This window comes from Pseudorasbora parva, chromosome 5, assembly GCF_024679245.1.
Source record: "Pseudorasbora parva isolate DD20220531a chromosome 5, ASM2467924v1, whole genome shotgun sequence".
NCBI lineage: Eukaryota > Metazoa > Chordata > Actinopteri > Cypriniformes > Gobionidae > Pseudorasbora > Pseudorasbora parva.
Window position 1 is genome coordinate 46,581,630 of NC_090176.1, and position 17,178 is coordinate 46,598,807.

General features: G+C 36.1%; 1 protein-coding gene across 3 annotated transcripts in view; it reads left to right on the forward strand.

The window, feature by feature from the left end:
• lrp2a (low density lipoprotein receptor-related protein 2a) overlaps positions 1-17,178 on the forward strand; it is a 117,408-nt gene that overhangs the window by 19,786 nt on the left and 80,444 nt on the right. For all 3 annotated transcript variants that reach the window (XR_010905082.1, XM_067444520.1, XM_067444521.1), the window contains exons 6-21: positions 131-244; positions 354-470; positions 579-722; positions 1,348-1,467; positions 1,571-1,699; positions 2,915-3,084; positions 8,082-8,305; positions 8,889-9,095; positions 9,195-9,397; positions 10,159-10,299; positions 10,443-10,646; positions 12,304-12,496; positions 14,441-14,566; positions 14,840-14,970; positions 15,975-16,112; positions 16,308-16,589. Coding sequence is in view for 2 of the 3 variants with exons in the window: in XM_067444520.1 (XP_067300621.1) it covers positions 131-244; positions 354-470; positions 579-722; positions 1,348-1,467; positions 1,571-1,699; positions 2,915-3,084; positions 8,082-8,305; positions 8,889-9,095; positions 9,195-9,397; positions 10,159-10,299; positions 10,443-10,646; positions 12,304-12,496; positions 14,441-14,566; positions 14,840-14,970; positions 15,975-16,112; positions 16,308-16,589 (2,643 nt within the window). In the remaining variant the exon portion in view is untranslated. The remainder of the gene's footprint in view (positions 1-130; positions 245-353; positions 471-578; positions 723-1,347; positions 1,468-1,570; positions 1,700-2,914; positions 3,085-8,081; positions 8,306-8,888; positions 9,096-9,194; positions 9,398-10,158; positions 10,300-10,442; positions 10,647-12,303; positions 12,497-14,440; positions 14,567-14,839; positions 14,971-15,974; positions 16,113-16,307; positions 16,590-17,178) is intronic.

The window sequence follows — 17,178 nt, forward strand, 5'->3', positions numbered from 1 at the left end:
ACGACATGAGGGTAAATAAACAATGACAAAACTGTACTTCTGTGTAGTTATTTTCAGCTGTATTTAACTATATTTAACACTTGTATCAAATTGTTTGATGAACGGAGATATTTTTCTTGTTTGTGTTTAGCCCGGCGGTGCAGCAGCGGTCAGTTTCAGTGCAGTAATGGAGAGTGTATTCCTCGCGGATATATCTGCGACCATGATGATGATTGTGGAGACAGAAGTGATGAACAGAACTGTAGTATGTCATTTTAATCTTACAGTTTCTCAACCTCAAAACTAATCATAAAGAATGTAAAAAGCTAGCATAAAGTAGAGCTTAGTTAAGCATATGTATGTACCATCTACAGCCTACCCAACCTGCAGAGGAACATACTTCACCTGTCCCAGTGGCCGCTGTATTCATCAGGTCTGGCTGTGCGATGGAGAGGACGACTGCGAGGACAATGCGGACGAGAAAGGCTGCGGTACATCCTTAAAATGTCGCTCTGCGTGCTAATTATTGCAAAAGCCTGTGTCGTTTCAAAACGGTATCATGAATATGGGCTGAAATTTTGTTTTTGTGGTGTGTTTAGACAATGTACAACGTGAATGTTATCCAGGGGAATGGCCATGTCCTTCTTCTGGGGTTTGCATCCCTCTTGACCACCTGTGTGATGGGACAGTACACTGTCCAGACGGAGAAGATGAAACCAACACCACTGCTGGGCGCAACTGCAGTCAGTTACCACATAAAAATCAATAAAGCCTCTGTAACACTAGCTGATTTTTATTTTATCATCTTTTATTTTTAGATTTTAGTATGTGCATATTTATTAGTTTCTGGGTTTTTATATTTCTATATAACTAGAGTTTTTTCCAGTTATTTTTCATTATATTTCTGTACATATTATAACCTTTGTTATTTCAGTTCTAATATTAATATTCTATTTATTTAATTGAATTTGGTGTACAACAACACTAATAATTTACAAAGTAATCAAAAAGACATAAAAAAAGAAAGAAACATCAAGTAACATTGAATTAACTGTGAAAAATACTGAAATAGTATTTCTTGTAAAAATACTTAAATAGTCTTTGTTTTATCTACTATATTAGCTTTGTTCATCAACTTTATGTACATTTTTTTTTTCAGTGTAACAATAACAACATATATTTTATAATTTTTGTATATTCATAAGCCACTATTTTAATCTAAATGACTTGACATCTCTTCTCCTATGACGTGTATCGGTGTGAACATTTACATTTTTACTTGTTCGAGATGCCATTTTACAATAGGGAAGAAAAGACGATTGCAACTTCCGTTTCATGCTGACTTTGTGCGTCTGTGTTTTGTGTCAGGTATATGGCGATGTGCATCCCTGAGCTGTGAACATCACTGTCACGCCTCTCCTGACGGAGGAACCTGTGCCTGTCCTCCAGGATACGTGGTCAGCAGAAACGACAGCCGCTCATGCATCGGTAAAACTTTTGATTGGTGATGAAAATGGTTATTCACACACTCAATCAAACTTGACATCAACTTACCTCGATCCCTATTGTGTACATCTTTCTGCACATGCAGATCATGATGACTGTACTCTATGGGGTATGTGTGACCAGCTGTGTGAGGATCGGATCGGAAGCCATCGCTGCAGCTGTCGGGAGGGTTACCTTCTGGAGCAGCACAGATACTGCAGAGCAAATCCCTCATGTAGGTTCATTTAGACCTCTAACATGCTGCCTAAATTCTCAATCCCTGTAGGTTAAAGGTACTCTAATCAGTGTTCTGTAATCATTCGGAGATGAGTGCCAAGTCATCTTTATTTATAAAGCACTTTTTACAATTTACATTTAATCATTTAGCATTCGCTTTTATCCAAAGCGACTTACAAAAAAGGGGAGAGCAATAGAAGCAACGAAACAAACCAGGCCAAAAACCTGTAAGAGCTGTCAGAAGTCTCAATTAATTAGCACAGTACACAATTTTTTTATTTTTTATAGCCATCTACAATATCACCTACAACAAAAACTCACGTACGCAAAATACCGAACACTGGATTTTGATTGCCATGATAACAACCCATTAGGACTAAGGCTGTTGCCCCAACTGTTGTCGTTAAGCAGATTCAGTGGCCCAATGGGTTGGTTTTGTCTGGCATTCTAGCTAAACGCGTAGCAAATATAAAACAATATAGACTGTTTCAAACAGCTTCACAGTGATAATTGGGAAAATAATGATCCATGATGCAAACGTCATAAAATATGAGATAAAATCACATTCTGCTGTAAAGCAGCTCTAAAAAAGACAATAGTGTCATTCAGCTCAATTCAGCCCGTTTCAAAGTAATGGCTATTATAAGATTATATATAAGATATATATTAGCTATATTTAAGCTAATATATAAGATATTACAAGTTTTGTCACAGATTAAGACATGTTAGGCAATCATTACAGCTTGCGATTATAATGATTACAATATAAAGTTGCCATCCTTTGAACTCATTAAAAAAAAAAAAACTTTCCTCATAAGGTTAATTCATATTTTTAAATATATTTTACACTTACATTACACTGCATCGTATTTTCCTGCATGATTGCATCATGACTTTCAGACTAATATTCCCAGTGTTAACTGTTATCTTATATGTCCATTAATCAGGCTTTTTGTAGTCCATTTCTCTTCAAGCGCTTCAGTTTGCATTGAATGCCATCATGTTATTAAGCTCCTGAAATGTCTTCCTCCCAACCATTTGTTTGGCAGGCCCTGGAAAATTAATAACAAGCGCTGGCACCACAGCCAATCCTAAACTCTCTCACATTACTTATGTCTTATCAAATGTACATTATATTATGTGACCTCTCTAAAGATTGCCAAACTATATAGGTTTACTACTAAATTAATTCACTTTGTTTGGTCATCTTTAGCTGGGATGCCCTCTCTGATATTCTCCAATGGGAGAGACTTGCTGATTGCTGATGTCCACGGACACAACGCTCAAACCCTGGTTGAGTCCCAAAACAGAGGAGTTGTGGTGGGTGTGGACTTCCACTACCAGCTGAACAGGGTCTTTTGGACTGACACAATCCAAAATAAGGTAAAATGGACTACAGACTAAGAACAACAATCCTTGCAGGTTGCAAATAGGTCCTAAAAATGAGCAGGGCTGGGCAATTATAAAGTGCCATTCAAAAGCTTGGGAAGATTTTTGTATTTTATTCAACAAGGATTTATTCAATTAATCAAAAGTGACAGTAAAGACATTTGTAATGTTAGGAAAAAATAATATTTTAAATATTTGCTGTTCAAAGAATCCTGAATTATTTTTGGTTTCTACAAAAATGTTAAACTGTTTTGCGTTTCAAAATATATACACATAGAAAACAGTTTATAATTGCAATTTAACATTGTAATAATATTTTAGTTTTACTATTTTTGCAGATAAATTCAGCCTTGGTGAGCATAAGAGACTTATTTTAAAATCATTTTCAAAATCTTACCGATCCCAAACTCTTGACCCGGTGTATAATTTCAATATTTTCCAGCCTTTTGATGAGGTGCATATATTTGTAAATACATTTTTCAATCTAACATTTCCATCAAACAGCCATTTTAGCTTAGTAGCTGTTTAATGCAAGTTGAATACAGTTAAAACATAGTTAAACAAATATAGGCACAATATTCACAATATTGCTTAACTTTATTATATTTAGTGCCAGCAGAATCATTGCATATATATTGTGAATGTTTGAGATCTATATCTCTAAGTTCTAATTGATTTACAGCTCATTGTACCATATTTCTCAGTGTGTGGCCTTAATGTTTCCCACTTACATTCATTTAATGCTCTGGCACCTGCCACGGGTTCTCAGATTTCCTGAATTTAATAAGTGGCATTTCACAGATTACTGAAGTTCTAACCTTGTCAGGCCGAGAGATATCGATGTTACATTTGTTGTTGATAACAAAGCTCTGCATTATACCAGCTCTTCCTCCTTGGACATGTAGTAACGTCCCTGACCCTCAATACACACTCACACATGCTATCATTGTGCCAGTCAGACTGCTCTGATCTCACCTCACACACCCCAGCAACAGCGTTTGGCTAAAGGCCCAAACAGAGTGTGTCAGCATCTTCCAAGCCTCCCTAAACTCTTCCTGAAGCAATCAGGACCAAGCAATATTATGTTAACCCTCAGAGACCAACTTTTAAATTAAAACACTCTTAAAGTGTTTATACAAAATCTGTTTTCCCTATAAATGCGTTACAAATTCATACATACATATAATATTAGGGCCGGGTCTCGATTAAAAAAATTAATCAAATTAATTAGAGGCTTTGTAATTAATTAATCGAAATTAATCGCATTTTAATTGCATATAAATATTTGACCTGAGAACAATGAGAAGTAATTTTTCACATGGATTTTTAGTATACCATTGAATAATGACTCAATACATAAGCTTAATCAACAAAATCCACTCACAGTTCTATATTAATGCACTGCTTTCACTGAAACGCACACAAACACTCAAGAGAAGAGATCACACTGTGCAGTACGCACAACCGCACACAGAAACTTATCAACGCTGCCCAATGACTTGCTATAGGTTTCAAAATAGATTCGCTACTGAATCCCTACATTATATTTCTCAGCAGAGAGGGAGTAACATCCTTGGTTTTGAAGTAATTAAACTCACAGCTCTTTGAGAGACGCTGCACAGACACAGGTAATCCACACATGCATCTCTCTCTCTCTCTCTCTCTCTCTCTCTCTCTCTCTCTCTCTCTCTCTCTCTCTCTCTCTCTCTCTCTCTCCTATATATATATATATATATATATATATATATATATATATATATAAAAATATAATTAAATATAATATTATAACATTAGCCTGCTATCAGTGGCTGAAGGCTCCGTTACTAGCTCTAAAAGCAGGCTTGGGTTTAGAAATTAGTAAGAAATTAGTCCTGATATTTAATAACTATCAGTGCGTGGGTCTTTGTGGATAAAAAAAAAAAACACGTTTGTGGAGGCTGTGAAGGAAGTTGGCTCTCCGTCAGCGGAAAGGGGAATTCTTTGACTGATGCCTGTAGATACTGCTAATACGTTAATAATGGGCGAGCAGTCTGGCTCCCAAAGGGCTACAGTCACGGTAACTGACTCAGATCGGTGCTAGACTCCACAGTTTTCTAATCTCCAGAAAGTGTCTGATATGCAGGAAAACGCGTGCATATTTCTGCGTAATTTTACGCAACCCGAGAGGATCTGGAGTGACCGTGCAGTATTCGTGTTCCCCGCGTTCAGTCCCTTTTTATGCATTTTTTGGCCAGCTGAAAGAGCTTTGTTTCAAACTCTTGGCTACTTTGTGATTTGGACATCAGCCATGGAGCAAAAAAGTGGGTACATACAAGGAGACGGGTTTCTGCGATTATTACCCCAACATGACACAATGCCAGTAGAGTCTCTTCGCAGGGGGTCTGCAGAGAGCCACGCCACCAGACCACCTTCACAGCTTGAGTTTCTGTTAAACGGGTCAACTAAGAATCATAGTCTTTTAGACGTTTGGCTCTGGTTTCCAAAGGGCAAAGCCTGCAAAGAGCATTGGTGCCTTAGCTTGTGTTATGATGCCAAGGGATCCAGCCTGAGAAACTGGTGCCATCTTTTAATCAATAGGGCAGTGGTTTCAGAGTACCACCTCTGGGGCAGCGGAGTAAGGCAACCTCTCAGATGTTAGATGATACAAGACCACTACAATCTTATTACCCATGATTATTCAAGAAGAGAATATATAATGTCAAGTTTTGATGGTTTTTGTGGGATTTTGCAAAAAATACCTCCTTAGATCAGTTTTAATTTCTACAGGCTGATTTTGTGCAGCATACTAGGAAATAACCAGTAAAACTTATGTGGTTGGTTGACTATGATTTTAATGCACAACGTGGAGGCAAAAAAACTCAGAAGCCGTGGATTATCCTGTTTATACATTGACATCTTTAAGCTGTTATTGATGTTTGCAGCACAATATTTGACCCAAAGAGAAAAAATGATGGTAATTCAGTTATGGCTTCAGTTATGGCTCGTTAGATCAAACATTTAGCCCACTTTGAATGAATAAAGATTACATTTACTTTGAATTAATGAATTATAGCATTAATTTGAATTAATAATTGATAGAGAGAGAGAGAGAGAGAGAGAGAGAGAGAGAGAGAGAGATGCATGTGTGGATTACCTGTGTCTGTGCAGCGTCTCTCAAAGAGCTGTGAGTTTAATTACTTCAAAACCAAGGATGTTACTCCCTCTCTGCTGAGAAATATAATGTAGGGATTCAGTAGCGAATCTATTTTGAAACCTATAGCAAGTCATTGGGCAGCGTTGATAAGTTTCTGTGTGCGGTTGTGCGTACTGCACAGTGTGATCTCTTCTGTGTGTGAGTGTTTGTGTGCGTTTCAGTAAAAGCAGTGCATTAATATAGAACTGTGATTAAACTTGGCACTACCTGTGCATTAAACTTTTTTTTTTTTTTGCACACCTTTCAGCCAATCAGAATCAAATATTCAGAAAGAATCATTTTATAATGAAGTATGTGGTATACATGGTATAATTATTAACATGGTATAATAAAGTGTTGAAAATACAAAAAAAAAAATGTTTTTTTATAAATACTTTAAATTAGATTTATATTTTTAGTTTTCATTTTATTTTTTGTTTCACTTTGATTAATTTAATATTGTTATTTGGGTGTAGATTATTTTCATTTCAGCTTTAGCTTTTGTTCAGTTTTAGTTTGAATTTATTTAGAAATTCTAAGTTTTTTATTTATTATTTTGAATATTTTATTTATAATATTTTTTTTTGTAATTTAGTTCATTTCAGTTCTTCAACTTGTCAAGGCTTAATTTAAGTTTTTTATTTTATTTTATTAGCAAAAATGCTATTAATAGTTTTTAGATGTAACATTTATTTATTTAGCCATTTAAAGGTCCACTGAAGTGCCTTGAAATGCGCTGCATTATTCAATGTGTTGACGTGATTTCCCCTGAAACGGCTCCAGCTGTCAGCAGCTCCTCCCCTTTTTTGAAACAGCCAATAGCGTTTCGTTAATATACAGTTTGACTAGAGCGCAAGAGCGGACCTTCTCTCTCTGTTTGGTAAAGCCAGTTTCCTTTAACACTGTTTATCATCATAATCTCCTCCATATCGCTTTGAAATGCAGCATTCTGTGCAGAATTCAAATGGGTCGATATGTTTGTTGTCTGCGCGACTCGCGCATATGATCCACGCTGCGCTCTCCTGTCTGTAGTCTAAATTTAGACCAGAGCAGTTGAGGTGTGTGCGCTGCCGCGGTGTGTGAAACTAACGTGAAAACAGACTTTATTCGCCTCAAATGAAAGCGTATTTAAAACTGAATCGTTTCCTATCACATATATAGTGTGCTATGTACCTTTCACCATGTAGAAATTAGTAAATGTGTGTTAACTGACCGATTTCAGCTTCAGCAGTGTAGGAGGCGGGCTTTAGATTCTGGAGCGCATTTTGATTGGACAGAAGATTTGACGAGAAAGTGAAGTCTGCGATGATGTCACCAAAATCTGAGATTCGTTTTAGCGGAAGTGGGAGACTGTAAATTTTGGATGCTTATATCTCCTAAATGCAAATTTTGTCATAGTTTTGGAACATACCAGCTTATTCATAACTTTAAGGCTAATACAGTCATACTAAAAGCTAAAAAACTTAAATTTTGATTTCAGTGGACCTTTAAAATTAGCATCATATTAATTATTTGTAATTTTTATTTTATAATAATATATATTAATATATATGAAATATGAAATGTATTTATTTAGTAAATTGCCACGGAATGTTGCATTTTATTTCAACTTTATTTCAATAAGATAATTTAAAAAATAAAATAAAAATACCGTAGGTTTAAGGCAACAATAACCCGGGTTGATCTAGTACATTTTAACTTTAAGAACCCTGGTGGTGACAGCAGCAAACTAGCATCCACAACAAATGCTGGTCTTTTCAGCAATGTGTCAAAACTTCAACAACAGCTTCTCTAACCACAACTTGTTTGCTCCAAATAGGTGTTTTCCGTGGACATGGATGGGTCGCATTTGCAGGTGGTATTGAACGTATCTGTGGACTATCCAGAAAACCTCGCCGTGGACTGGGTGAATAATAAGTTGTACGTGGTGGAGGCCAGCGTCAACAGAATCGACATGGCGGACTTGGATGGGAGCAATCGGGTCACATTGATCGCTGAGCACCTGGGCAACCCAAGAGGTCTCGCGCTTGACCCGACCGTGGGGTGAGTTCCCAGAGGAGACGTTACAACGGTTCCCGTTGACTTTAATCTTATCCTAGCTTCCTCCACATAATCTGCACCCATTGTAAGTGAAATCATAAATCTGATCTCGGATCTGCAGTTTCAGAGACTGAGAATGGTAATGTTGTACACTGTTTGTAAGGATTAGGCAGAAGTAATTAAGCAAAGATGAGCTTCATGGAAACCCGATAGGGCTGTACGACCAGGAGGCCCCCTGCTAAATTGAGAAGTGACAATTAATGCGTAAAGTTTAATCGCTATGGATCGTGTTTGAAAATAAAGTTCTTTGGGTATTTATTTCAAAATCTCATTCTTATCCCCAAGGGTTTTATCCGTAACCCAATACTATCCAAACTGAGCGCTAACAATATATTAGAGTAAATACCTTTGAAGTTTAAGTTGCTATTTAAGTCTTTCAGTGCAACATGAGATTGATAAATCATGGTTTGTCTCATTATAATAGGATAATTAAATTAAGGATTACTTCCTCTTTTTATTGTAGATATTAAATGTCATTTTAAAAGAATGTCTTGTGTCACAATGAGATTATTGTGTTTGAGTTTAGGTACCTCTTCTTCTCTGACTGGGATACTTTAAATGGAGAACCAGGTCTGGAAAGGGCCTTCATGGATGGGACCAATCGATATGGGATCATCCGGACCAAACTCGGCTGGCCTGCTGGGATTACTTTGGACCTTGAGGCCAAGAGAGTGTATTGGGTGGACAGCCGTTACGATTATATTGAAACCACAACTTACGATGGCTTGCACAGGTATCTTTTAAAAGTTGCAGAGATGTTTTATTCAGAAATGCATGCTGATTTTCCCACTTTTCAGAAGTGTATCATGCTCTTATTTGAATTCTCCTATAGAAAAACGGTGGTTCATGGTGGTTCTGTGATTCCTCATCCATTTGGCGTTACTTTGTTCGAGCATTCTGTCTACTACACTGACTGGACTAAGATGGCCGTTATGAAGGCTAATAAATACAGTGATAACAGCCCTCAAGAGCTCTACAGGACCTCTCAGAGACCACATGGCCTGACTGTGGTCCATGCATACAAACAGCCCTTTGGTAAGCAGCCTAGGAAGTGCATGTGCCATTCAGTATGATTAATATTAAACTGCTTAGATGTCGCCAACAAAGTTTTAGTGTGGTTTTAGTTCCAGAAGTATGTGATTTCAGTGCAGCTTTGGTTCTAGTGGGGTTTTGGTTCTATAAGTATTTCCCCACTCAAGTTTTAAGCAATGAATCAAACAAACCAGCCAGTGTTGTGTTTTTGTTCATTTAAATACTAAGATATAAATATTGAATTATTTATGCAATTATAGATGAAAAACTTAAAAGAAAATTAGAAATGTTGGCTTTCACAGCTAAATAGTACTAAAATTACTAAAACTGAAATATAAAACTAAACATATATATATATATATATATAGTCTCATAGTGCTGTAAAATAACTTAATTGCATCCAAAAGTTTGAGTTTACATAATATATGTGTGTGTACTGTGTATAATTATTATGTGTATATAAATACACACACACATATATTTTTAAATACATTTAAAATAATTATAAAATATTTCTAAATAATAATACATAATAATTATACACAGTACAAAAACTTTTGATTCGATCAATGAAAGCACACATAAAGATAGTCAGAAATGACTTTTAGTGTAACCATTAATATGTCCTGTTGCATCCTGGGCAGCAGTGAAACACCTGTGTATCAATCACTGTGCTTAGGAAAGGTTTTAAACAAAAATAGTGAATGACTGCTATTCTTTTTGTGGATTATTTTGGTGACATGTATGTTTGTTTGATTGGCCAGTAAGTAACCCCTGTGGCACTAATCGAGGAGGCTGTGAGCACATCTGTCTTCTGAGTCACAGAACTGATAATGGCGGACTGGGATATCGCTGCCGCTGCCGAATGGGCTACGATCTGCATGCTGACGGCAAGAGATGCGTCGGTAAGACAGATCTCAGGCACACCTTGGGTCTGTTTCTTTGATTACCATTTGCATCGGGTCATATAATCAACCTTTTGAGTTAAAACAGCTTAAACTGCTGTTTAAAGAAAACATGAAAACCATCATGCAAATATGTCTTGCAGCTGTGAGGCAGTTTCTGCTGTTCTCCAGTCAGCTGGCGGTCAGAGGGATCCCCTTCAACCTGTCCACACAAGAAGACGTCATTCTGCCTGTGACAGGAACTCCGTCTTATTTCGTTGGAGTGGACTTCAGTGCTGCAGACAATTCAATTTTCTTCTCTGATACAGTGAAGGACATCATCTACAAACAGAAAATTGATGGAACTGGTGAGAATGGCTAGTTTTTTATATACAAATTTCAGTAAAGTTGTTATAATATATCTAATATATATTATACACTGATTAGGCAAAACATTATGAAAGGTAAAGTTAATAACACTGATTTTCTCGGCACCTGTTAGTGGGTGGGATATATTAGGCAGCAAGTATTTATATATATATATATATATATATATATATATATATATATATATATATATAAAATTATTTTTTTTTAATTATTTTTTTAATTGTTTTTATTGACTGAAATGCTCTTTGGTTTAAATTATCTTATCTCATTCATTCTGAAAATAATATTTATTTAGTTTATTCTGAACAAAATTACAAAATCTTGGATGAAATGTCCTTGACTTGTAGGCAGATAAAGTCAGAAACTGATACCCACTGAATACTCCATTCAGCCCTCGGGATGTTTGCTGTCTGCCAACAACACATTTCGCTGCATGTGAGCTCGCCTATCAGCTACCTTCAAAGGCCAACTACATGAGATAATGTGTTTGCTGGTGTTGGACTACATTTCTAAAATAAATCCATGACTCTAATGCCTTCCTCCTCCTGACTCAACCCCCCCCCCCCCCCCCCCCCCCCAAAATAGCCAGTTTACTAATTGTATTCATCACCTGTAAGACACAAGTTGAGAGGCAAGCACAGTTGTTCCTTAGTACTAAAGTGCAGCCAGTGTGACCCAGTAGAGCTGGTGATATGGGCTTCAGAAAGGGCAACACACATCGGAGCCTGGTGCATTGTGGGGTGGGGGAATGAAATTTGCTGAACGAAGTCCTGCTTTACCACTCCACAAAATCAATATCGATTTTTTTATGGCGTTTATGGTTGTGAGTTTTAAGCTCATCTCTACTACCATTCAAAAGTTTGGGCTCTGTAAGGTTTTTTCAAAATGTTTTCAAAAGAATTCTCTTATTCTCACCAAGGCTGAATTTATTGGATTAAAAACATTAAAATATTTTTTCTATTTTATATATTTTTTAAATGTCCTGTAATGGAAAGCTGAGCATCATTTCTCCAGTCTTCAGTGTCACATGATCCTTCAGAAATCATTCTAATATTTGCTACTCAAGAAACATTTATTATTGTTATCATCAATGTTAAAAACAGTTTAATAAACTGAGAGCGGCTTAATATTTCTTTGGAAACAGATACTTTTTTTCTGGATTACTTGATGAACAGAAAGTTCAAAATAACAGCATTGATTTGAAACAGAAATATTTTATACAAATATTTTTTGATCACTTATGATCAATTTAATGCGCCCTTGCTGAACAAAAATATTGTTCACAAAAATGTTCTTTCTTATTTATTTTTACGTACTGACCCCAATGTATTGAACAGTAGTGCATATGCTAGTGTACTTTTAAAAGATCACAGAATTGGCTTTTGGAAGTGTAAATTACAACTTATGATCAATATCAAATGGCTTTCATCGTAACTTTTTTTCTGACATGCCCTTAACTTGGAAAATTGCCCAACTTAAATACTTATGATTTCAATAGCATGTATTGTTCAATTGTCTGCTCATAGGCTCCATATTTTGCTGCAATCTGGATTCTTTTATAGCTCTTAAGTATACATGCAGACTAGCGGTGGATTGCACTTTCATCTTTGTGTTTCTTTGCTTTAAACCGCACAGGCCTGGAGGTACTAGCAGCCAATCGGGTGGATGGTGTGGAAGATCTTGCTTATGACTGGATATCAAAGAACCTATACTGGACTGATCCACGTTACAGGAGTATATCTGTCATGAAGGTTTCGGATAAGTCCAGACGAGCCATTGTACGCAACCTCAACAACCCCAGATCCATAGTGGTCCACCCGGTGGCTGGGTGAGTCATTTATCAGCTTGTCTTATTAATATTGCTAATTTATATATATATATATATATATATATATATATATATATATATATATATATATATATATATATATATATATATATATATATATATATATATATATATATATATATATATAAAAGAAAAGTTGTTAATACATTGGCTCTGTTCTAAAACTTATTGAGCTTCAGTACCTTGCTGTCTACTGCCTAAATAGGCAGCTATCTTCTAGGAAGTAGAACCTAAAGTGACGAATTTGGAGTGCTCTACACAGGCATCAACCAATAGCAAGTGGACAGGATTACATTCAATAGAGTTTGTCATTAGCACATTGATAAGATGAAGAGGAGATATTTTAAAATACATAGCACATGCAAATATTGGTTAAAATAGTATTTTTAAAAAAATAATTATAAGTCATTGTTGAATATGAACCAGTGTTATTTAAGTGTTGAATATTTATTTTAATTTATATTATATTATATTTACATTATTTAAATTATATTTATGGTATATTTCTATGTAAGTGATTTTTCAAAGTTGTAAGAAAAACAGTATTGGAGTTTAACAAGAAAATTCAATTTGAGTCTTTCTACTTCCAAATTTCATGGGTAATAACTACACACTTTGAAGCATTAGTTAAGCATTAGTAAATAGATAATTCATCATTTATAAGACATTAATAGACATTAATAGGCAGTTTATAAATACAGATATAAATGCTTTGTTCTTGCTTTATAAGCATATCTATAATGTTTAATAATTGTATTTTCCTACTTTATAAATTATCAATTTATCATTCCTAAATTAAGTATTACATTTAATTTAATCTGTTACTTGCCATTTCTTTGTAAATATTTATAATTTAAAAAAAAATATTATTATTATTATTTATTTTTTTCTAATACCGAAACTTATTTGTAGTAGTTTTAGTTGTAGTTGATTATTTAAGCTGCTCTTAAATTAATTATATTTGTTATCAATATTTGTCTTGCATTGTCTGGCATATTGATCTGAACTTGTTATATTATGGTATAAATAATAATTCTATAGTTATGCTGCCTATCCTTTGGAACAACTTTCACCATGATATCTTAAAATGATGCCTTCTAGACAGCTTACTAGATTTTGAAACAGAATTTTCATTTTTCATTGTAGGCTAAAAATTGTGTTCAAAAAACATACACCCTCAAACATCACAAAGGATTGTGATTGCGGATTCAAAATCACAGACACGTTCAAATGTCAACAGACACAATTCAGCGAGCGGCGTGAGCAAGAAACACAGCTTGGGGGAGCAAAGCTTTCACCTCGCTTCTCTGTTTCCCTAAGACCATGAAAATAAAATCGGGCCACTTGTGTCCAGTCACACCTTTCATAATGCAGGAGGTGCCCAGCCATTCATAGATTGCTCCTGCTTTGAACCTGGCACAGATAAAGGAGCTCTTTATGCCGTGCCAGTGGGACATTTCCAATGGCTTCAAAGTCATGAGGCCTCTGGGCCCAGGAGACTAGATTAGTGCTGCATGAAGGCTGGTATTGTAGTGCACACTAAGAACTTGGCTTAACAGGAGAAAGCCCCGCAGAGCGCTCGGATAAAACTGTCTATACCTAACCGTTTATAAATAAAACCCAGCGGATGGTTTTGAAAGTGTCTCCACCTATTAATTTGGCATGGGCACAGGGTGAAGATTTGTGGTGATTTTGGCATTATTTCCTCGCACTCACGCTGTCCTAAACATGTATGACTTTTTAGCCACTCTTTTTAGTTTAATAAATAAGGACTGTAGCTGTCAAGCTCCAAAAACACACCATAAAAGGTGTATTATAAAAGTGGTCCATATGACATTTGTGTGAGTAACTGACTGAAATTAAGACCGAAACTTTGAGAGAGCATATCAAACAATGTCTGATTGTTCAAATTGTGCTCGGCAGTTATATTTTCTGGACTGACTGGTACCGTCCTGCGAAGATTATGCGGGCCTGGGGTGATGGGTCACATGCTCAGTCGATTGTAAACACCACTCTCGGCTGGCCCAATGGCCTGGCCATTGACTGGAGGTGAGTTACATTTCCCAGAATGAAACCACAACAACACAGCATTCATTTGTGCTCATAATACCACAAACAATAATCCATCTCTGTTTCATTCATAAATCTCCCTCTCTTTGTTCTAACTTTGATGGCTTCCTAAAGATGTGACTCATCGTTCTTTGTTTTGTTGCACATTCAATGCATGCACTCCTAATCTCCTTAAAATCATGATCAGACATAATCCTGTTTCTCAGCCTTGGCCTAAATGCCTCTCCTCTTGATCATGTCTCTTCCTCTCAGCGCCATGCGATTGTATTGGGTGGACGCCTTCTTTGATAAGATCGAGCACAGCAATTTTGATGGACAAAATAGGCTGTCTTTGGAACGCATCACCCAGATCTCACACCCATTTGGACTTACTGTTTTTGGAGGTTGGTTTATCAGTATGTATGTATGCGTGTATGTATGTATCTATGTATGTATGTATGCATGTGCGTATGTATGGATGTATGTATGGGTGTATTCATGTATGTATGTGTGTGTATGTATTTATCTATGTATGTATGTATGCATGTATGCATGCATGTATGCATGCATGTATGTATGTATGTATGTATGTATGTATGTATGTATGTATGTATGTATGTATGTATGTATGTATGTATGTATGTGTGTGTATGTATTTATCTATGTATGTATGCACGTATGTATGTATGTATGTATGTATGTATGTATGTATGTATGTATGTATGTATGTATGTATGTATGTATGTATGTATGTATGTATGTATGTGTGTATGTATGTGTGTGTGTGTATGTATTTATCTATGTATGTATGCACGTATGTAGGTATGTATGTAGGTATGTATGTATGTATGTATGTATGTCTGTATGTATGTATGTATGTATGTATGTATGTATGTATGTGTGTGTATGTATTTATCTATGTATGTATGCACGTATGTAGGTATGTATGTATGTCTGTATGTAGGTATGTATGTATGTATGTATGTATGTGTGTGTATGTATTTATCTATGTATGTATGCACGTATGTAGGTATGTATGTAGGTATGTATGTAGGTATGTATGTATGTATGTACGTACGTACGTACGTATATGTATGTATGTATGTATGTTTGTCTGTCTGATGTTGCTGAGATGTAGCTGACTTTTAAAAAAGTTAAACCCACTGACTAATGTAATTAAGCGGTGTCTGTCATCATCGCAGAAAAGTTAGTCTCAATGGGCTGTTCTGTGATGATGGATAGTCATTTCTGGTATCTGTGAAATGAAGGCCATTATGCCGCTTCCTTAAACTTCAGTGTAGTTCGTCTGTTCAGTGCTAAAAGATAAAAGGGCAGAAGTCAGAGTTCATGGAATGGTATTTCACAGAGATGGCTTGCTTGATTACATTAATGAATTTTGCTGCTCCAGGTTACGTGTACTTCACCGACTGGCGGCTGGGTGGAATCGTAAGGGTCCGTAAAACAGATGGAGGGGAGATGATGATCATCCGTAGAGGGATCAGCCACATCATGCACGTCAAATCTTTCAACGCTGACACGCAGATTGGTGAGAGAAACTTTCATCTGTTTATTGAAGAATTTACTTTATTTATTTTTGCACTGGCTGTATTGTCTCCACATAGGAGTTTGCAAAACACATTTATCCACATACAGTCAATGAAACAAATTGCAAGTTAGCATACAGTACTTCAGTAACATGAAGCAGCAGATGAAATGAACTTCTGTGTTTAACCCCCATCAGGATCTAACTTCTGCAGCAGGCAAACTAACCCAAATGGAGACTGCAGTCATTTCTGTTTCCCAGCACCATACTCCCAACGAGTGTGTGGCTGTCCATATGGAATGAAGCTGGAAGCGAATCAGCAGACGTGCGTAGATGATCCATCAAATGAGCCGCCGACCCTCCAGTGTGGCTCAAACTCTTTCTCATGCACTAACGGGAAGTGTGTCCCTCAGAACTACCAATGTGACGGCATGGATGACTGTCATGACAACAGTGACGAGGCCCACTGTGGCGCTAATAGTAATGTTTAATATTTACATTCCTTGCAGATGTTTATGCCCTGAAAGCTGTGTGATATGTATATTTAACAATTATGACAAAGGACTGTATGTTGCTCGCACAATACAATCATGCAACATACTGAATTACATTTTTTTATTTTTTATTCAAGAGCAAATTATAGCAACAAAAAACTTGGTAACACTTTATTTTAGGGTTCAGTTATTAACTATTAACATGTTGCTTATTAGCTTGCATATTACTATGATATTGGCTGTTTATTAGTACTTATAAAGCACATGTTAATGCCTTATTCTCCATGACCTCATTCTACATCCCTTAATCCTACCCAATACCTAAACTTAAATGCTACAAAACTACATTACTAACTATTAATAAGCAGTAAATTAGGAGTTTATTGAGGCAAAAGTAAAAGTTAATAGTTAATATGTGTTCCCCATACTAAAGTGTTACCAAAAACTTTTGTGGAACGAATCAGTCAATTCCAAATCCCACCAAATGCCAAAGACCCTTAATCAACCAGTTAATCAATTAGATAAATGACACACACAGAATGGCAAGAATGTCAAGATAACAAATTATTTGAAAT